Below are 23,610 nucleotides of genomic sequence, written 5' to 3'. Positions count from 1 at the left end.
ACTATTCAAGCATTAAGCACAAGTGTAGTGAAGATAAAATCCTTAAGGTTGAACCAAAACTAAAACTCATCACCATAAGATTCTTAGCTTGTTTCATGCTACCCAAGATAGAAAAAAGAACTACACAAAGTTTACTAGTAGCATCATGCGAACATCATGAATCGAGACAATAATCGTGCTAACATTTCACTTGAATCCAAGAAAGCATATAAGTGAAGATTTGATGTTCTCAAAATTTTTTGCCATGATTATTTCAAAACAAGCAAAATAAAGCAACAAGCAATGAAAATAAGAACCAACATGAAAACTAATCAAAAACTAAAAACTGAAAACCAAACTAAACAATACATGACACCCCCCCAGACTTAAACTTTTCATCGTCCCGATGAAATCGGGATGGTGGAGGAGGTGGAGGTGGACGAGGGAAAGGAGGTCTACGACGTGGTTGGCCAATAGGAAAACTAGGAAAACCTGGAATCTCACCCAAGGATCTATGATACTCATATAAAGCATCAACTTGTTGGCTAGTAAGCGTCATATTCTGCATAAAATCTCTCATCCTAGCCTGATCAGTATCATAATCCTGCACAAACTCAGCCACTTGACCTTGAAAATTCCTCGTAAACTGAAAATGATTTTGTACCTCCCTAAACTGATCATCAGATAAAGAGAAGCGCCCCTCCAACATTTTTCGTTGGGAATCTTGCTTCTCATGAAGTGATTCTAGAGACGTACGAAAATCTGAAAAATCAAACCTAGAAGATCCCGTGCCATATGCAAAAGAATGCCTAGCAGGCTCCATAAAATTAGAAGGCTGCGTATGTCCAGATGACAAGGGCTCATGATGTGGCTCAGTGTCTCCAGGTATAGAAGGGTTATCCTCAAAATCTAACTCAGAAATTACCCAATTAGCCCGGTTACGAATAGTAGTTCGTTCAGGAAAAGGAAGGGGTAAAGGAGAACCATTCCTCCTAGGAAACGCGAAACCATTCTCATCCCGAACGATCATTTTCATAGCAAGACATGTATCAATGTCAATCATGTCATTACCATGAATTATTTCCAACCCATCAACATCAAGATTTAAATTATAAGCTATTCGGGTAATCAAACCACCAAAAACAATTGATCCCGATGATGCCCTAGCTGATCTCAATAAGGTTTGAACAAAATGAAAACCAGAGTCAAATTCAACCTTATAAAGCATAGCCCATAAAGCATAAAGCTCTATCTTCTTAACCACCCCATCACTCTCTCCCCTACCAAAAATAGTTTTACTCATGACTCTATGTAGATACCTAAAGATGGGGTTTTGCATATGGGAGGCCTTAGCTCTTGAAGGCTCATAAGGTTGATCTAACCCAGTTATTGCATTCCAAAAATGATTCCAATTAAACCTTGGATCAAACCTACGAGGGCTACCGGTGGTTATTCCAAAACAAGAATTAAAGTCACTAAATGCCCATAGAAATTCTTGATTCATTAATCTAAAAGAGATTTTTCCAAAATAATCATCTTCATTAGTAAAATGGACATCCAATGAACTTAAAAATTCCAAAACAAGACGAGGATATGTAGGCAAATGCGTGTACATAATATCACTCCAATCCAAAAACCCAATCATCAAATCTACATCTTCCCTAATTCCAAGCATATCAAGAACAGTTGGGTCCATATATCTAGTACACACAATCTTTCTATTGACAAGAATTGCGAATCTAGTTACTTGATCATCATTTCTGAACACAATATTGAATTCATTGTCATTACCTTCGTTGCGTGAAGTCCTTTTGCCTTTGCCCTTCACTGGTTGTTTTCCTTTGTCTCTTGATGGCTCCTTCTCTTTGTCTCCACTAGATCCACCACCTCCTTTGCGTAATCTCTTCAAAATATTGGACATCTTAATGAGTTTAGACAGGGGAAGAATTATCTAGAGTTGTGGAACTTCAAAGAACAAAACTTCAAAGAACAAAAGATCTTAGGTTAGGAGAACAAAAGTCCAAGTCTTAGAGAGGAGGAGAATCAGATCTAAAAGATCTTGAGAGATTAGAGAGGAGTTTTTAAGAAATTGGGAGAGAAAGATATGTTTTGGAGAGTTGGGGGTGTGCGGAACACGGCCAAGATCTGGCCGTGTGAGGTAGGAGGTAGACTTTAGTAGTTCTCCTACACGGGCCGTGTAGATCTACACGGCCCCCCATCTTCCTTCTGGATCCTCGCACGGCCGTGTCCACACGGCCTCCCATCTTTCCTCTCTGGATTCTTGCACGGCCATGTCCGGGACACGGCCTCTCCATCTTTCTCCTTGCACGGCCGTGTCTATGACACGGCCTATACCTTTTCTCCTCGGGAGATCCCACACGGTGTCTGGATGACACGGCCCAAACACTTCCCTTCTCTGCAACCCTTTGCCGGTCGTATAGCACACTGCCGCTGCTTTGCACCTAACCGGAAAACAGAATCAAAAGAATGCATCAAACTAAAAGAAATTACAATACAAATCAAAACTAACTAAAAGAACCCTTGGGTTGCCTCCCAAGAAGCGCTTGTTTAAGGTCTTTAGCTCGACCAAACTTAATCATTCGCTCCTTTTCCTCGCCCTTGGAGGACAGATATACTTTTCGTTTCCGTTGGGAGATCTTCTCCCAACATCTTCCACCACATTGTCTCCTTCATTTGGTGGCCTACCATGAGGATGGAAATTCCATTCCTCAAATTTATAAATGCTTGTCCTGCTACAAGCATTTAAGAGAGACGAGACTGTTGGTTGCTACTCGGAAAACCTATAGGTTCCACTGTACAAAAATTTTGTACAAAGGTCTGAACCTTTTCCTAGCTACCATGTGTTCTTTTAAATTAAATTTTGGATCGCCTGCGGAACTTAACACGTTTGATCCAAAACTTAATCTATTTGTTCTTTTAGGTTTTGACTTGGATCTCCTGCGGAACTTAACACGTTCGACCCAAGTCTCCTTAAGTTATTAATTTCATTAAATATTAATTTCCATAAAAGGTTCCCAGTACTGACGTGGCGAGGCACATGGCCTTCTTGGATATGGGAGCAACCACCACCGACTAGACAAAACCTTTAATAGAAAGCTAATATTTAATTTCCTAAAATAACTTTAGGTTAACCAAAGAGAACAATCAAATCACAAGGAAAAGAAAAAACAAAAGAACACAACTTCGAAAAAACATATTCGAAATTCTAGAACGTAAGCCTCTTGTATTTGGTATTATTTCCATAAATAACTAGCATGATGCGGAAATAGAAATTACTAGTTATACCTTGTAGAAAACCTCTTGATCTTCTACCGTATTCCTCTTCTAACCTCGGACGTTGTGTGGGCAACGATCTACCGAGATGAGAAACCACCAACCACCTTCTTCTCCTCCAAGCAAGGTTCGGCCACAAAGGAAGAACTTCACCAAAGAAGAAAATCAAAATACTAACCAAGCTCCAAGAGATGCTAGCTTTCTCTCCTTCTTCTTCTTCTTCTCCAAGTAGTATCCGGCCACCACAAGAACTCCAAGAGAGATGGAGTATTCGGCCACCACAAGAGGAAGAGAGGGAGAGGGTAATGGCCGGCCACAACACCAAGGAAAAAGGGAGAGAAAACAATAGAGGTTGTGTCTCATGAAGGCACCCCTACCCCTTCTTTTATATTCCTTGGCCTAGGCAAATTAGGAAATTTAATTACAATAAAATTTCCTTAATTTTTCTTGACATGAATTAATTGAGAAAAATAAAACAAAATTTCCCAATTAACTTGAGATGGCCGGCCACATCATTGGAAACAAAAGAGGACAAGTTTTAATCAACAATTAAAACTTCCTAATTTGTTTCCGGAAATTTTAAAAAATAAAATTTCTCTTTAAAATCTCTTCATGGTTGATAAAAGGAAATTTCTATAATTTTAATTTTATCAACATGTGAATAATTTTTAAAGAAAAAATAAGACATCTCTCCAATCTACAAATAAGGAAAGAGATCTAATCTCTTTCTTTAATCTTTTGTAGATCTTTTACAAGAGAGATATTTTAATTTTAATTCTCTTTAAAATATATCTTCCACATAATAATAAAAATTAAAATTAAATTTCTTTTTAATTTTATTTGGCCGGCCCTACTAGCTTGGGTTCAAGCTAGGGCCGGCCACCCAATAATATACCTAGGCCGGCCCTAGCTTGGTTCCCAAGCTAGCTTGGCCGGCCCCTTATTTGTGGGTATAGAAGGTGGGTATAGGTGGGTATAGAACTCTATAAATAAGAGGCTACGATAGGGACCGAGAGGAGGAATTGGTTTTGGTCTCCCGATAAAATTAAGCATCCCGTGTTCGCCCCGAACACACAACTTAATTTTATCAATGATAATTCATTCCACTAGAGAACTATCATTGAACTACCGCACCAATCCCAAATTACATTTTGGGCTCCTTCTTATTATGAGTGTGTTAGTCTCCCGTGTTTAAGATATCGAATGTCCACTAATTAAGTGAGTTACTGACAAATCATTTAATTAATATCTAAGTCCAAGAGTAGTACCACTCAACCTTATTGTCATGTCGGACTAAGTCCACCTGCAGGGTTTAACATGACAATCTTTATGAGCTCCTCTTGAGGACATTATCAACCTAGTATCTCTAGGACACGGTTCTTCTATAATCAACAACACACACTATAAGTAATACCATTTCCCAACTTATCGGGTTTATTGATTCAACGAACTAAATCTCACCCATTGATAAATTAAAGAAATAAATATCAAATATATGTGCTTGTTATTATATTAGGATTAAGAGCACACACTTCCATAATAACTGAGGTCTTTGTTCCTTTATAAAGTCAGTATAAAAGAAACGACCTCAAATGGTCCTACTCAATACACTCTGAGTGTACTAGTGTAATTATATAGTCAAGATAAACTATCATCTAATTACACTACGACCTTCTAATGGTTTGTTCCTTTTCCATTTTGGTCGTGAGCTACTGTTTATAATTTATAAGGTACTGATAACATCATCTTCTGTATGTGACACCACATACTATGTTATCTACAATATAAATTAAATGAACAACTACAAACAAATGTAGACAATTAGACCAAATGTGATTCTTTATTCATAATAAATGTTTACAAAGCTTAGGCTTTCAGTATACATTCCAACAGAGACATGGTTAGAGATATTAGATAAATCATATTCCAACTTTTCCTTACCAATTACCAAAGAAAGCTTATGATTTTTGACATCAATTATAGCTCCAACTGTAGCAAGGAAAGGTCTTCCTAATATGATAGGAATCCTAGGGTCCTCTTCCATGTCCAACACGACAAAATCTGTGGGAATAACATTCCCGTCCACCTCTACTGGCACATCTTCTATAATACCCAAAGGGTACCTGTAGGAATGATCAGCAAGTTGAAGTGCCATAGTAGTAAGTTTAATGTTTTTGAGACCTAATTTATTACAAATTGAATAGGGAATGAGGCTAACACTCGCCCCCAAGTCATAAAAAGCTTTTTCAAAAAATTCTTTCCCTATGTTGCAAGGAATATAAAAGCTCCCTGGGTCCTTCAGTTTTGGAGAAGTTTTCTTCTCAAAAATAGCACTACATTCTTCACTAAGTGCAATGGTCTCGACCTCTCCTCTTCTTCTCTTATTTGACATGAGATCCTTCAGGAATTTGGCAAATCTAGGCATTTGTAAAATAGCATCAATAAGAGGTATCTCTACACAAATTTCCTTAACTTTTTCTAGAAACTTGCCAAATTCTTCATCCTTCTTGAGCATTGTAAGTCTCTGAGGAAAAGGGACAGCTTTGCTCTGATGGTTCAGTGGAAGAGTCTCTTCAACCTCAATGGTACTCTCCTCATTAGCTTGAATCTGATTTGATATAGGAGGAGAGAGCTCTTCTTCTTTTTGTTTCCCTTTTGAAGCAGTCACTTGGGAGTCTCCCAAGGTCCGTCCGCTCCTAAGCTCAATCCTATTGCAATGCTCCATAGGATTCACATCAGGCTTTCCTGGAAGCTATCCTGGTGCTCTGGATGATGAGGAAGCTAGTTGGGCAATTTGACTATCCTGGATCTTTTGATGCTTTTCAGAATTATCCATTCTCTGAATGAGCTTTGCTAAATCTTGCTTCATTTCATTCTGATTTGAGATAATTTATTCAAGCATCTTTTCAACATTTGACTTTGGTAAGCCTTGAGAAGATAGATGTTGAAAATTTTGTTGCCCAGCTTGAAAATTTGGTCTTGCCCCCATAGATGGTCCTTGATCTTGATTGTTTCTGTAAGAAAAATTTGGATGACTCTTCCATCCAGGGTTATAAGTATTTGAGTATGGGTTGTTCTGCCTTTGATTGTAGCTCATGATTGCATCGCATTGTTCAAGTTGATTGATTTGTGCAGTGATAGCTCCCAATGGACATGAGTCATTTGAATGCTCTGAACTCCCACATACTTCACAAGATGTACTAATAGCATTGACCATATTAGCACTAGTCCCCATATTCTCAAATTTCTTTGTAAGAGCGTCCAATTTTGCAGACAAAAGAGTGACTGCATCTACATCAAACTTCCCTGATGCTTTAATTGTTGGGTTTACAGAGGAATAGTCACCACTTCTTTCATTTGCCCATTGATGATGATTTTGTGCTACGCTTTCAATGATTTCTTCGGCTTCATCTAAGCTTTTGTTCATAAGTGCCCCTCCAGCAGCTGAATCAAGGGACACTTTGGTATGATAATTGATACCATTGTAAAAAGTGTGCAACACTAACCATCTTTCCAACCCATGATGTGGGCATTGTCTGAGCATACTATTATATCTATCCCATGCTTCAAAAAGAGATTCTGAGTCAGTTTGCTTGAAGCTTGCAATTAAATTCCTCATATGAGCTGTTTTGCTTGATGGATAGAACTTATCAAGAAACTGTTGCTCACACTGCTCCCAAGTGGTGATGCTATTAGGGGCCAAAGAATTCAGCCATTGCTTTGCCCTATCTCTTAGAGAAAACCCAAATAATAATAATCTAACTGCATCTGAAGGAACTCCATTCATTTTCATGGTACCACATATTTCATAAAAGACCTCTAAGTGTTGATTAGGGTCCTCATGAGGTCCTCCACCAAATTGGTTCTGCTGCACCATAGATATGATTGCAGGTTTGATCTCAAAGTTATTAGCTTCCACTGAAGGTCTTGAAATACTAGATCGAAAACCTCTCGCATAGGGTGTTGCATAATCCTTAAGTGGTCTATTTGTCATATTCAAATGTTCCTGTTCTTCAATTTGCCTTTGCAGAATTCTTCTTTTATGGAAAGTTCTATCAATCTCAGGGTCAAAAGGAAAGAATTCCCCTGCAAAGTTAGATCTTCGCATACACAAGAACAAGATTGCAGACAACAATTCGACACAAAAAGAAAAATAAAAGAATCAAAAATGCAGAATTGAGTTTGCACAAAAAAATTAACAAGAAGAGAAAGTCATACAAGAAAGTAAAAAAAACAGAAATCTAATGATTAGTTACAACTATGCAATATGAAAGGAAAACAAATGTTATGTTTAGTCTAACTCAATTGATAATTCCAAATGTTATAGCGCAGTCCCCGGCAACGGCGCCAAAAACTTGTTACGCTCCGCAAGTGTACGGAAATGTCGCAAGTAATATAAAAGATTATCGTATCCACAGGGACTGGAATAAGCACTAGAAATGTCTCAATGCGAATTAGCTAAACAACTATCCAATCGTTTCAAAAGCAAAGTAAAGGTAAACAAATCTAATATTAAAGATCAACAAACAAGAGTTTAGTGTTTTGGGTTATGATAAAGGGAGATTCTAGGAGTTTCGGTTTCTTTGTAAGATTTCTTGAATGTAAATGGTTCACCAATTCTTATCCCTCAATTGCCAAACATGTAGAAAGTTGTCGGTTCCCTCTTGCAATAGAGAACCGACTAAGGACTGAGAAATGTATCTAAATAGGATTAATAAGACATGAACCTATGTTGTCCTTACACAGAAGTACACCTATTACTATGCCTTCCTCGGATATCAACGTAGAAGCCCACGACTCATTAATCTATCAAGATACAAGAAGCTAATCATAAAATCCATCCTACTCTCTTGAATATCCCTATTTCCTCTTCAAGATTATCTCTCAAACGTCCTTACACGGGCTTGCACCTGTCACGTGGATCCCTCGGATGATCGAGTGAGAGTTTATCTTTACCAAGTCTATAAGAAATCCAAACAATCAATCAAGAATGAGAATTGAGCGCAAACCACCATCAATCATTCAAGATCTAATTGATACAAGCAAGATAATGTCATCGAAACAAGAAAATGGCAAATCCATAAGAGATTACATCAATCCATCATACAAATACTCCCTTAATCCTAGAATACAAGATCTACTCCATGAATCGAGGAAGAAAACCCGAAGAAATAGAGATTACAAGCATTCCTTGAATCCCCAATCCAAGAAACCAAGAAAAAGGGAGAAAAGGAAACTTATCTATAAAGAAGCTTCGTCTTCGGATCCAATCCACGCTCCGGAGTCGAAATCGCCGAGATCTCCCTTAGAATCGCCCAGAAATCCTCCCAAGAATGGGAGGAAACCACCAAATCTTGCTTTCTCCCAAAGGGGGAGAGATCCCCTTTCAATTCATGAAGAAGGGTTTAAATAGAGGAGGGAATCGGGCGCCACACGGCCCCGTGACACGGCCGTGTGAGATTCACACGGCCATGTCCAGTTCCCTCTCTGCCAAACCTGCACGGCCGTGTGACTCCACACGGCCAGAACCCTTCTGCTCTCTGGAAATGCTACACGGCCGTGTGGTGCACACGGCCACAGCCTGCTTAGTCTCGGAAATGCTCCTGTGGTGCACACACGCACCGCTTGGTCTCGGAAATCTCACACGTGTAGACCCACACGGCCTTGTAAGGCTTCTGCTCTGGTTGGCTTCAAATCTTGACACGGCCGTGCGAGGTTCACACGGCCATGTCATCTTCCTCTTCTGTTGGTGCCAAACTCCACACGGGCCGTGCTCCATACCAGTGCAGGCCCGTGTGAGGTACACGGCCCGGTGCTTTCTCCCTTCGTTTCCTCCAATGCATGCCCAAAGATGTAGATTCTTCACCAAATCGACTCCTGTGTACAGAAAATGCACAAAAAGCAGATCTCCGGACCAAAAGAGTAAATATGCTAAAAGGAAAGCTGGGAGTATAAAAATGCATAGATCAAGCATGCTCAAAGTATGTAAATGTGCGTAAAAACATGCATAAAGGAGTATATAATCTACGCACATCAGATAGTAGTTAACATAATAACAATAGTTTCTCTATTATGCTTGTGTTAGTCATGTATGTCCTCTATGTCTCTAGAATGGCACGAGGACGCCCAGCTAGAAGGGCACCAGCTACTGAGCCCCAGTATGAGGCAGGCAGTTCAGTGCCTCCCCCAGACCTTACAGCACTAGTGGCTCAGTTACAGCAGCAGCTAGTTGAACAGCAACAGGAAATAGCCACCTTAAAGGCTAGTCAGCAGAACACTCCCACTGTCACCCCCGGAGCCTAACTTAGCGACACCAGTGATCTTAGAGGTTCCACCAGTCCAGCCTACGACACCAGTAGCCCCAGCAGCAGGAGCGCAGAGAGAAGCCTATCTGATCCAGTGGCAGAGAGTCAAGCCAGAGAATTTCTCAGGCAGCAGTGATCCATGGGATGCTCAGGCATGGTTCAAAACACTGGAAAGTACGATGGAGCTTCTAGACTGGCCAGAACATGAGAAGGTGAAGTGCGCCTCCTTCTGTCTGACAGGAGATGCACGCATGTGGTGGGAGAGAATCATAGCGAAGCGCCCAGTGAACCAAATGACATGGGCTGACTTCGAGAAGGAATTCTTTGAGGAGTTCTTTCACATGCGGGTCACCAACCGCCACTACGACGAGTTCACTGAGTTTCGTCAGGGCAACCTATCAGTTGAGGAAGCCGTGAAGAAATTCAATAGATTGGCGCGTCTATGCCCTGAACTAGTCAGCACAGAAAGGGAACGAATCCGGTTGATGCTCAAGATGCTGAGGCCGGAAATAGCAATGAATGTGGCTGGTGGCGTTCATAGGCCACAAACCACAGAAGAGATAGTGAGCAGTGCTCTAATCACTGAGCATTACCAGAATAGCATCAAGCAGCAGAAGCAAGTCCTCTCAGAAGCTAAAGGTCAAGGAGGCTCGGGCACTCGTAAAGCAGGCCACAGCCCCATGGCTCTAATCGAAAGGGAACTCCAAAGAACAAGCGCAAGCCGTGAGTTACCCAAAGGAGGGCCACCAAGCCAGCTTATCCAAAGTGTGCTACTTGTGGGAAATTCCATCCCGAGTTTGTCGGAAGGGCACACGAGGATGCTTTGAATGCGACAGAAGGGCATATGGCCAAAGGTCCAAACAAGACCGTCTTCCTCACCACACCAATTCAAGATGGAGGCCACCATTATATCAGATGTAGGCCGCTTTAGAAGGTCCACATATCAGCCAGGGTAGCCCCTCCAGCCACGACCAATGCGAGGATCTACTCACTCACCGAGAGGATGCAGAAATGCCTCGGCTATTACAGTCGATTAGTACTTTACAAGAAAGTACAACCGTCTTATTCGACATGGGCAACCCATTCATATATATCCGGGGCATTGTCGAGAAATTAGCGATACCCCTGAGGTACTCAAGAGCCGCTTACGACGTTACCCTCGTGAGAAATCATGGTGTCCACGACCGCTCGGGCGGCCATTATAGCGCATGAGAGCTCTTTTGCGATCCGATAGTGCTTAATATGACCGACTATGATGTCATCTTCGAATGGACTTCTTGCAGACACGGTGCCTCCATCGAGTGTCGTAAGCGAAAGTCGTATTCTAACCTGAAGCAGCTCGAGTTTATCGGAGAACCCAAGAGAAAAGCCAAGAAATTTCTCTCAACTGAAGGCACAGAAATTGATGGATTCGGGATGTACGGATTCTTAGCACACGTAGTCAACGCCAGACAACAACTAGCAGAGGTCCGAGTCGTATGTGACTACCCAGCAGTCTTCCCTGAAGAGTTACCAGGCTTAGCACCAGACAGGGAGATAGAATTTGAGATAGAGCTCATTCCCGGCACAAATCATATTTCCAAAGCGCCTTATCGCATGGCCCCAGCAGAACTGAAAGAACTTCATGAGCAATTACAGGAGCTGCTTGACAAGGGGTTCATCCGTCCTAGTCACTCACCATGGGGAGCACCTATATTGTTTGTGAAGAAGAAGGACGGGAGCATGCGCCTGTGTATAGATTACCGGGCACTGAACCAAGTCACGATATAGAACAGGTATCCTCTTCCCAGAATCGATGACCTATTTGATCAGCTAAAGGGAGCAGCAGTGTTCTCTAAAATAGACCTCAGATCAGGTTATCATCAGGTGAAGGTTAAATAAGAGGACATACCCAAGACAGCATTCAGGACTAGATACAGACATTACGAGTTCGTAGTAATGCCATTTGGCGTGACAAATGCTCCAGCTACTTTCATGGACCTTATGAACAGGGTATTCAGAGAATATTTAGATAAGTTCGTTATCATGTTCATCGATGGCATTCTTATCTATTCCAGAACTCAGGAAGAATACGCAGAGCACCTGAAAACAGTATTGCAGACCCTTCAGCAGAATCAGCTATACGCCAAGTTCACAAAATGTGAATTTTGGTTAGATCAGGTGTCCTTCCTGGGCCATATCATCTCAAAGGATGGTATCATGGTAGACCCCAGTAAGATAGAAGCTGTGAGCAATTGGAAGAGACCCAAGAACGCTAGCGAGATCAGAAGCTTTCTGGGATTAGCAGGCTATTACAGAAAATTCGTAGAGGACTTCTCCATGATAGTCTCCCCACTGACAGCTTTTACCAGAAAGAACAGAAAGTATCAGTGGACAGAGGACTGTGAGAATAGTTTCAGCGAGCTGAAAAGGAGATTGACCAGTGCACCTATTCTGACTCTACCAGAGAACGCAGATAGCTTTGACATATATAGTGATGCCTCTAAGTTGGGACTAGGAGCAGTACTGATGCAAGATGGCAAGGTAATCGCCTACGCCTCTAGACAACTCAAGGATTATGAGAAGAACTATCCTACTCATGACCTTGAGCTTACAGCAGTAGTGTTCGCTCTCAAGATTTGGAGACATTACTTGTATGGAGCTCAGTGCAGAGTGTATACAGATCATCAGAGTCTGAAGTACTTCTTCACTCAGAAGGATCTGAATATGCGCCAGCGCAGATGGCTAGAGCTGGTCAAAGACTACGACATAGACCATCCAGGGAAAGCAAATAGGGTAGCAGATGCACTTAGCAGAAAGTCCAGTGCTACCTTATTATCTCTAGCAGCCATGTCACCACCCCTACAGAAGGAGATCACAGATTTCGGTCTCGAACTCATAGTCGGACAGCTCTCTACTATGACATTAGAGTCTACCTTGCTTGGTGACATCCAGACAGCTCGGGAACAGGATCCTGAAATTCAGAAAATCAAGCAAGGGATAGCAGAATCAGAAAGTGGAGAATTCAGAGTGTCCATTAGCGGGATGTTGTACTTTGGCGACAGATTATGTGTTCCAGATCAGGAAGAACTCAGAAGGAAGATTTTAGATGAGGCTCACAAGACTCCCTATGCGATGCATCCAGGCTCCACCAAAATGTACCAGGACTTGAAGAAACATTTTTGGTGGCCTGGGATGAAGAGAGACATCGCTCGATATGTCAGCACCTGCCTAACCTGTCAGAGGGTTAAGGCAGAACATCAGCGACCAGGAGGAGTCTTGCAGCCTATTCAGATTCCGGAATGGAAGTGGGAAGACATTTCTATGGACTTCATAGTGGGATTACCCAGAACCACGAGTGGTTTTGATACCATCTGGGTAATAGTCGACAGATTGACTAAATCAGCCCACTTCTTAGCTATCAGGATATCCTACTCCATGGAACAGCTAGCTCAGTTGTATCTCAAGGAGATCGTTAGATTACATGGAGTCCCACGAACCATTATATTAGACAGAGATAGCAGATTCACATCACACTTCTGGGAGTGTGTACAGTCAGCTTTGGGCACGAAGTTGAAATTTAGCACAGCCTTCCACCCTCAGACAGATGGACAGACAGAGCGAGTAAATCAGGTACTCGAAGATATGCTCCGAGCATGTGCCCTAGATTTCAAAGGAAGTTGGTGCAAATATCTGAGTCTAGCAGAATTTACATACAACAACAGCTATCAGGCCACTATCGGTATGGCACCTTATGAGGCTCTCTATGGGCGGAGGTGTAGATCTCCAATCTGCTGGTATGAGAGTGGTGAACAGAAAGAACTAGAACTTCAGACAGACCTAGTGGCAAATACCACAACAGCTATACAGCAGATCCGCGAGAGGATAGAGACAGCTCAGAGCCGCCAGAAAAGCTATGCTGATACACGGCGCAGACCTTTAGAGTTTTCAGTTGGGGATTCAGTATTCCTCAGATTAGCTCCCATGAAGGAAGTAATGCGTTTTGGGAAGAAGGGCAAGCTAAGTCCCCGATATGTGGGACCATACCTTATTAGCAGAAGAGTGGGCAAGGTAGCATATGAGATAGAGCTACTCCAGGAAATGTCAGCTGTCCACAATGTATTTCATGTCTCTATGATGAAGAAGCAGCCACTCAGGTGATTGAGCCCCAGTCGGAACAGATCCGCGAGGACCTCAGCTATGACAGTCGGCCTATTCAGATAATAGACCGAGCAGTTAAGAAATTGCGGAACAAGGAAGTACCATTAGTCAAAGTTATTTGGCACAGTCACACAGCAGAAGAGGCAACTTGGGAGACAGAGGCCAGCATGAGACAGAAGTACCCAGAGTTATTCTAAGTTCGAGGACGAACTTTTTATAAGGTATGGAGGATTGTAACACCCGAAAATTCTCAAAACTATATTAGAAATATTCTATAATTATTCTGGAATTTTTAGATATTTTTTCGGAATTTTTAGGATAGCAGAAGTAGCAAAAATAATTAAGACCGTAAAATAGCCTACGCGGGAATTGAACCCGAGACCTATTGGGTCCTACGACTTATGGATAGCTTTAGTAACCGGATGAACCCAGCAGGGCCGTGCTGAAAGGAAAGGGAAAGAATTTTATTTAAATTAGAGTTGGGGGAATTAATCTCTTAATATAAATAGGAATTAATAAGTGGGGAGATAGGATTTTAATCGGCAACCTTTCTTTTCCTCACCCTAGCCACGCCGCAACTCTCCTTCTCCTTCTTCCTCTCGACGCCAACCCTAGGGTTCTCTCCCTAGGGCCCTAAGAGCACCTTCCGGCAGTGATTCCAGCACAAGAACGTTCCCCTCCGCGAGAGGAACGCATAGACGCGAGAAGATCGTCGAAAGGATCGTCTCCTCCGGAAATCTAGCGATTTGAATCATAAGAAATTACGAACAGGAGGTAAGAAACCCCTCACCTGCAGTATAAGTAGCTTCGTGTGAATTCCATGTATTAGTTTAGTAATATGTAGACTACCGACACAAAGGATGTGAATTAGCGCATACCAAGTGTTCGTTTTAGTTGTTTGGCACAGAAAAATGCAACTTAGGCATTTTAGTAGCTTAGATAAATGCAGTAGCAGCATTTTATAGTTTATTTAGTCTTGCTCCAGCTTTTACAGGACTAGATGTCCAATGGGTAGGCTCCCACAGTTGCCTCTAGGTTTAGATAACCTAGATCTAGGTTTAGACAACCTAGTAAAAGAAAGACAAGAATTTATTAGCTCATGTTCAATATTTTACTTTCAGTGGCACTGTACTGGATTAGATATCCATTGGGTTGGGCTCCCACAGTCGTCCCTAGGTTTAGCTAACCTAGTAAACCCTACTAGATTCGAAATTTGCAACCCCGGGTCTAGTTAGGGATGCGCGCACAGCAAGTACAGTAGCCGGGCCCAAACAGCAGCATGATTACTATTTTCATTTATTATGATAATAGCTTTCAAACTCGTAATCTAGTTATGTGAATATAGTGTTAGCTCAGTTTTAGTTTCAGTTTCAGTTTAGTTCTCCTAGTTGATACCATTAAATAGCTCCATGCTTAGATTTTATTATGCATGCCATGTTTCAGTATTTATGCCATGTAACTTCAGTATGCTATGCTTTAACAAATTCAGTGCATGTTTTTAAATAGCATTCTTTAAAAACATGTTTGCATCGTTGCATGTTTTAGTGAGGTAGTTGGTTTTTACTAAGCTTAAAGCTTACAGATACTATTTTCCCTTATACTGCAGATAAAGGTAAAGGGAAGATGGACTAGCAGAGGAAGCTGGAGGTCAATGCAGAGATGGTGTGTGTGGCAAGAACCTGGAACGAAGATCCTTAGGGAGTTTAGCAAATTAAGAACTTAGTTTCTTTTCTTAAGATACCTTTATGCATTTATAGTGGCTTAAATGTTATAAATTAATAAACCTCGCACTATATCATGTTAGTATGCTAGTTGATAGATATTAGAACGTTTTCCATGCATTATATAATTATTGTGTGAGATTTTGGCATGAACAAGTGCTGAAATCCGGGGTTCTGATTCGAAATCAGAAACCTGATCGATCTACAGATCGATCAGAAGTGGATCCAGTCGCGAACAGAGAGTTAGCGTCTGTTATGGATCGGTCAGCCGACCGATCCAGATGCGAACAGAGAAGTACAAAGCTCACTGATCGGTCAGCCGACCGATCAGTGTACTCCTGGATCGGTCGGTAGACCGATCCAGCCGCATACAAAAGCGATCAAGCTTGTGGATCGGTCAGTCGACCGATCCAGGGTTTCTCTCCGTGCCAGTATCAAGCTGGATCGATCACTGGATCGATCCGACAGCCCAATCGATTCATGGATCGATTTAAATGCCTGATTACAGCTAGCAGGACATCCGAGAGGCATAGATTATCTTCCCTAGCATGTGTACAACTCCTAGGTACACCTAGAATATTAAGTTCAGATTTTACAGTAATCAATTTAGTAAAATTTTAATCAATCCAGATTTCCGCAATAGTAATTTAGCATAGCATAATGTGACGCTCAGCCTCACAGCCTAGTCAGTAGGAGGCGGAGCGTTACAAAGGTAGACCAATAACGGCCAAGACATACTTTCAGAACAAAGGTAGACCAATATCGGTCGATACATGCCTGCCGAACGAAGGTAGGTCAATATCGGTCGATACATGCCTGCCGTATGAAGGTAAGCCAATAACGACCAATACATACTCCAGAGCAAAGATAGACCAATATCGGCCGATACATGCCTGCCGAACGAAGGTAGGCCAATATCGGTCGATACATGCCTGCCGTATGAAGGTAAGCCAATAACGACCGAGATATACTCCAGGGCAAAGATAGACCAATATCGGTCAAGAGGGTTCTTTCGAGCAAAGAACCCACACAGTTCCTTCAATGAATACCTTAGAAACATGTTGAATAAAATATTATTTTTTGACACAACAAAGATACAAATAGAAGTCACATGAGGAAGAATCATACATGAATATATCGAATAATTCATGATAGAGAATATATATTTTGGCGGGAAATATGCTTTCAGCTTGTCTTGCAGGCGCTAAACGACAAAGAAGATACATCTGGGGTACAAAAAAGATTCCTTAAAAATTATCTTCCGCAAGTGCGCAGCTGACGTCATCTCATAACGAACTCTAACAAATCGGGGTCCACTTCATGGCTACGGAGGTTACATGAAGTGGTATAAAAGGGGGAATCCTCTCCGTTGGCTAGGTAAGTTCACATCATTGTGTACTTTCACAACCCTAATTTTCTGGCTACTGTTCATCTTCTTTCTTTTTCCTTCCTTGACATCAAGAGAGATCACTAACTTGAGCGTCGGAGGGCCTAGCGAGGGATTCCCACCCCGGTCTTAGGTCACTGACAATAGCGTTGGTTGGTCTCTTGTGCGCAGGGAGCCTCGGGAGCTTGGGAGTTCGACTTTCTCCTATCTGGACGGGGATTTCTTCCTACTTATCAGATTTCCTTCGATGACTCTGGTTTTCTTCCGATCCGCTTTGGGTTTCTCGGGTCGAGGTTCTACCGGCATCATTCTTCATCAGTACGGTGGGTTTCCTTCTGCCGGATCTCCTTCACGGTCAGCTTCTCAGACAGGATCACATGCCATTTGAAATTTAATCACAAACACGGTGGATATACAAACAAGATCACAATTCAAGCCATTGGATGTGAATATAGTAACAGAAATATAGCTCAACCACAATGAAACTTCACCAAAATAGCAAAAGCAATCTAGCTCAACTCACAGTGAAACTTATACTCATAAGACAAAAAGGTAATTTAATAATATTAAAATCAAACCAAATCATGAGAAAAGGCTCAAATAAGATTAAAGCACAATTAAGATTAACCCAAACCTAAAATTAACTTGGATTCATCCTACAATAAATCAAAATTGATCTAAAAATCTCTACTGAAAGTCCTAATCCAAGTGTGCCTTGAGTGACCCTCCATAATGATAATCCATTCAAATCGAAGCTTCTCATACTAAGGAATATAACAGAACCTGCAAACTGAATCAAAAATAAATAAACTATTTGGTATTCAATTTAGGGAGTAAGAGTTCACAATTCAACCTGATGACATAACTAGCCCATCAAGGGATACAGTGTGTGATTATATCCACTGTAGAATTTATATGCTTTCAGGACCAAGAGATACCAATTGCAAAACTAATCAGGTAGGCTGGAAACCTAAAGCCATGCTTCCCAGATGGCCGAAAGTTTAACAATAAAAATTTGTTTATATGTACCAATATATTGAAGTTTCATCAACTTTAATCTAGTAACACACACAATAGGTAACAGCTTGTAGGACACATTTGGGTATAGATTAATGGGTGTCAATGAAAGAAATCTTTTTGTCTTTGTGAAATGTTAATATCATGATTGGTTGGCTTATGAAGATTCACAGGATTTCATTAACTTATGAAGTTGTTACGAAATCTCCCAGTTGCAGAAGCTTAGATAGGCCAAGTATTCACACAGAACTTGTTATATTAGCAACACACTAACTAAGATGATAGTATGAGGGTGCCAATAGGAAATGCATTTATGTTAGGGAACTTACTTTTAGTTACTAATGATAGTGAGTAACATGTAAATCTCGATAATAAGTCATGAGATGCACAAATTCTGTTATTCACTAATGTGGTATCAAAGGAAGCTTTTGACATGGATTCATGATTGATTATCATTTGAAAATTCTGAGTATTACCTTTCAAATTCCTGCATAATAAGATAATAATCATAGGATAATAGAATCAGTATAGCAAAAGGAAATAAATTTAGTTTAGACAATTTAAGTTTTTGGTGCTGAAACACGGAATAGGTAATAGCTTGTAGGACACATATATTCTGCTATTGACTGAAGCAGTAAGCTTTTGCCTTGGAAGCTGTTATGATTGGTTATCATTTGAAATTCACAGTATTGCCTTTCAGTTCCTGCATAATCAAATGTAAATATATTAGATAATGCAAGAGTCCAATTGAGAGAATGTCGTCGATGTAAAATTTGTGTACAAAACAAGAAAATTTCATGAACTTTCACAAAAAAAAATGTTACATTTGCAACATCACCACGCCACAAAGAAAGTGATGCATACGAACTTTCAAATTCAAAATAATAGTAAAAGGACAACTATAGATGCCTTTCTTCTCAGTGCATGTAGACATCCACACCAAATGCACAAGAATTAGTAATGATCAGTCTTTTTCCTTGTCCAATTACATGAAGTGGCACCACCCAATTTTTTAGGTTTATTTAGTAGTAAGGAAAAACCAGCATGCAAGGAGGATCTAAAATCAACAAACATATGAAAAATAGAACCTGTGATCTCTTTGTGAAGACTTGATAAGAAGACAATCAAAGTCTGAGAAAGTGAAATCAATAAGTCACAGATCCATGCAATGAACTTGCAGGACAATCAGAACAATACAGTTACATTAATGAGAAAGCATTTTTATGCCATCACCAAAATCCATAGCAAACAACTGCCTAGTGTATTAGATTCTTTGCAACTTTGACAAACACACACATAATTGCATTAAAGAGAAAGCGGACAACATGAATTCAGTAATGCATACTTGATACATAAAAATGTTGCAACCAATGAAAACAATACAAAGCATGAATGACAGCAAGGATACATTTTCCAGCATCTGAAGGAACAAGTCTCATTTCAGTGATTTTTGACAACACCAAATCACCATTTATTTCTGAATATGAGTCTTCGGACTCCTCTTCATCATCCTCATCACCCGTCTCAATCTTATCAAGCATCCAACAAACATGCATAAGCAGGAAAATGAAAATCACTAGAGAAGCCATCGACAAAATAGTCCTTTAATGCTCAAAAAATTCAAGTCAAAGTGACAAACTCAAGTTTACCAAGCAGTGAATAAGGGGAAAAAATATATCGCATTTTGTGCTTTAATCCTATTATCTTCAGATAGAACATCACAAAACTCAATCTTAAACCAAATACCTGAGTATAGATGCAAGGAAATGGGTAGGCCTCCCGGTCCCTCGATACAGCGTGAAGGGACAACGATAGAAAATCCACCGCGTATCCTTTCCCTCTGTCGGCGTCACTCAACCAAATCACTCTCCTACAAGGAGCTATTCGCATTAGACAGAAACACCAAGAAAGAAAGTGAGCAGCGCGACACTGATACCTGGTGGTGACATAGAGAGACCCAGGAGACTCCAGGGGCCGAGAACCGAGGGTGATGGCGACGCCATGCAAAACGTACATCAGCTCCTCACTGTAGTTGGAGCCCAACAGAGGTCGTACGTTGCCGTCGACGACGCAATCATCGAAGTGCTGTAGCCCTAGAACAAGGTAGGTTCAAAGATGTCTTTTTTTTAAAAAAAAAATATTTTAACAGAACCTATTCGCTGGTTGAGGGAGAGGTGGGCAGTCCGACCGTCGCCGTGAAGCATGAGGTTGGAGTCTCCGAACAGTTGGGTGTAGCCTTCCTCAAAGGAGATGGTGGCGAGGTTGGGCAACTTCGGGAGGAAAGCAGCCTCATGGGAAGGGAGCAGAACCGAACACAAAAACAGGAGGATGTAGAAAGGAAAAGATAAAGTATGGACTAAGAAGGGGAAGCAAGGGCATCTTGTCTTGATCCTGATCGGGAGAGGAATGGGCGTCGATCTAGGAAGGGGAAGAGGGAGATGAGGCTGAGAGAGATGGTCGGATGGCTAGCGGCGAGGAGGAAAGTGGTGGTGGCTTCGTGACGGTATACGGTGGACGGCGCAATATAGGTTTAGGTTTGGAAGGAAGAGTAAAGTGTTGCAAATTTTGGCTAAGTATTGGTGGAAAAATTATATTATTTTATTTTGGTTCATAGACATCGGGTTTTAAAAAATCGCTGTTAAAATCGGTGTCTATTAACGAAAAAAAAGGCGCTCATAGACATCAGCTAAAAAATCGACGTCTATGAGCGAAAATCTGCGCTCATAGACACCGGTTTTTGGAAAAACTGGTGTAAAATACTCAAAGACATCGGTTTTTGCTTAAAACTGTTGTTGTTCCACCGATGTCTATGAGGGTTTTTGTTGTAGAGACAACAAATGATGACAGAATTTGAGATGAGTGATTTGGGTCTTCTCTCCTACTACTTAGGGATTGAAGTGGAGCAACAGAAGAGCCAAATTTAATTTAGGCAATCAGCTTATGCTAAGAAGATTCTATCTCAATTCAAGATGACAGACTGCAATGCCACAAAACATCCAATGAAACCCAAGACACAGCTGCATAAAGACTTGGAAGGGACTCCAGTTGACGCCACGGAGCATAGGTGCATCATTGGTTGTTTAAGATATTTGTTACACACACAGCCAGATCTATCATATTCTGTCAGAATGGCGAGCAGATACATGGAGAGGCCTACAATCATGCATCACAAGGTGGCCAAATAGACTCTCAGGTATTTGAAAGATAGAATCCATTTTGGACTTGCTTACGTAAAGGGACCCCAGGAAATTGGTGTATTCGGCTACTTGGACAGTGATTTAGCCAGCAATTTTGAAGGAAGGAAAAGCACAAGTGGAATGACTTTCTATTTTAATGAAAGTTTGGTGTCCTGGAACTCATAGAAGTAGAAGATAGTGGCACTTTCATCTTGTGAGGCAGAGTTCATGGCAACCACAACTGCGGCCTGCCATGCTTTGTGGTTGAGGATCCTTGCCAGTGAATTAACAGGTGTAAAGCCAAAGCCTGTAACTTTGTTTGTTGACAACAAATCTGCTATAGCTCTCATGAAGAATCCGGTATTCCATGGTCGAAGCAAGCATATAGATACAAGGTTTCATTTTATCAGAGAATGCGTTGAGAAGGGACATATTGTGGTTGAGTTCGTTAATACTGGAGAACAACGAGCCGATGTATTAACTAAAGTATTGCCAGGAGTGAAGTTAGCTACCATGTGATAACTACTCGGCGTCTGTGACTTAGAACCACATCAGGATTAGGAGGGGTAATGTGAGCATATAATCCGGATATGATAAGTAGTGGTCACGTTTTTTCTCTCCTTGCATTAGTAGTCTTAATCTTTCCTAGTTTTAAGGGATTAACTAGTGGAATTAGTCTATCCTATTTTCATGATTTAGTGATGTTAATCTTTCCTATTAATTAGTTGAATTAGTCTTTTCTTTCATGTATTTAAAGAGTCTCATTGTAAGGTTTCTTAGTACAAGTAAAAATTCTCTCTTTGCTATATTCCTCTTGCATATTAGTGTGTGCCTTGGGTGTGCTATTTATTGATTCTAAGCCAACACGCTTGCAGGACTAGGTGAGGGACTTCGAGTGGTCCCGAGCCGTGGCTCGGCGCATGACCGATGACATCCGCCACTGCGCCCACGACGAGCGTGTCGCTCGCGATATCGACAAGATGCCAGAGGACGAGTGGGAGGAATTTCGAGACCATTTCGAGCGGCCTATTAAGAACGTCCAGGTCATCGAGGAGCCTAACTTTCTCCTCTACTTCAAGGGCATGGTTAGTGAGCACTTATCGAATGGTCGTTTGGTCCATCTTGCCGCCATTGCAATAGCCGTTTGCGACCCTAGCGGAAATCTGTTGCTCAAAATCCAGAAGCCTGTGTCGATCGGCGACGTTGGCACCTACCGCAAGGTAGTGGAAATGGCGACGCTGATCAAGGGGCTGAACTTCTCCATCTACTCCAAGGACATCGAGACTTCCTTGGGCTATGATCAGTCCACCCTCAACACCATCTCCTTCTTCAAGGACCTCGGTGCCAGCGTCGCTCCGGCCTCATCAACGAGGTCACGCCGTCGTGGGTCGTCCTCTCCCTCGGCGTCGCTATGAACCTCTTCGGCTACCTCATGATCTATCTCGCCATCACTGGCCGCACCGTACCACCCCGCGTCTGGCTCATGTGCCTCTTTATTTGTGTCGGCGCCAACCCCCAAACGTTCGCCAACACCAGCGCCCTTATCACCTGCGTCAAGAACTTCCCGACAAACCGCGACATCGTCATCGGCCTCCTCAAGGGCTTCGTCGGCCTGAGCGGTGCCATCACCACACAACTCTACTTCGCCTTCCCTATGATCCTGACCAACGTCTCCTACTACGACATTACTCTCGTCTCCATCAACTCTTCGCCGGCCATCTGGGCGATCTCCACCTCGCCGGCGCCACCCTCGTCAACTCCTGGGGCACAGTCACCGGATTTTCTCTCAAGGTTGGCTTGAGTGGGGCTCTTGAGACTCTATGCAGCCAAGCATATGGCACAATGCTCTACAAAATGTTGGGAATATACCTCCAATCCTCAATCATCATCTCCATCTTCTTCTCCATCTTGGTCTCCGTCTCATGGTACTTCTCAGAGCCCATACTCATTTGGCTTCACCAGGAGCCCCAAGTGGCAAACATGGCCACCCTCTATCTCCAGTGCCTGATCCCAGGCCTCTACGCATATGCACTCTCGCAGTGCATGCTGAGGTTTCTACATACTCAAACAGTTGTGATCCCTTTGGTGGTCTGCTCAGTGGTTCCACTTCTTATCAATGTAGGCTTGGCTTATGTGACTGTTCATGTCTTCGAACTTGGGTTTAAGGGCGCTGCACTCTCTGCATCTGTTTCAATCTGAATATCCTTCGTTATGTTGGCGATCTACGTGAAGTACTCCATTAAGTTTAGGTATACTTGGAAGGGCTTCACTACAGAGGCATTGCACCATAGTCGAGTATCTTTCAGGTTCTCACTAATGACAACAAAGATAGTAATTCAGGAGATTCAGAGATTGATTTTAATTATTGATGATTTATCATGTTTGGATTGTAATCCAAACTATATTTTTCATTATTTCTATATTTATTATTACCATATTTATAATAATATATTCCCATATTTATTATTATATTTTCCATATATTATCTTGACAATATGTATAAATAGGTGAGTTAGCCTATGATAATTATCAATCAATAATAAAGAAGCAAATGTCTTTTCTTTCCTAGTCTCTCTAGTTCTTTTTTTATG

At 41.6% G+C, this 23,610-nt stretch overlaps 1 protein-coding gene and 1 non-coding gene across 2 annotated transcripts; both read left to right on the top strand.

Moving 5' to 3' along the window:
- Positions 1-6,788: 6,788 nt before the first annotated feature.
- LOC122054457 lies at positions 6,789-6,894 on the top strand. The gene has a single exon (XR_006132765.1). It is a non-coding gene; the product is annotated as a small nucleolar RNA R71 (small nucleolar RNA).
- Positions 6,895-22,430: 15,536 nt separating this feature from the next.
- Positions 22,431-23,218, top strand: LOC122050234 (protein DETOXIFICATION 18-like). Its single transcript, XM_042611159.1, has 2 exons — positions 22,431-22,789; positions 22,846-23,218. Exons 1-2 carry the CDS (start codon positions 22,431-22,433, stop codon positions 23,216-23,218), a joined length of 732 nt encoding a protein of 243 aa, XP_042467093.1.
- The last annotated feature ends 392 nt before the right edge of the window (positions 23,219-23,610 follow it).

The sequence above is a fragment of the Zingiber officinale genome, chromosome 3A (genome assembly GCF_018446385.1).
Source record: "Zingiber officinale cultivar Zhangliang chromosome 3A, Zo_v1.1, whole genome shotgun sequence".
NCBI classification, from domain to species: Eukaryota; Viridiplantae; Streptophyta; class Magnoliopsida; order Zingiberales; family Zingiberaceae; genus Zingiber; species Zingiber officinale.
Note: the sequence above shows the minus strand (reverse complement) of the source record. Positions and strands in the feature narration are given on the sequence as shown.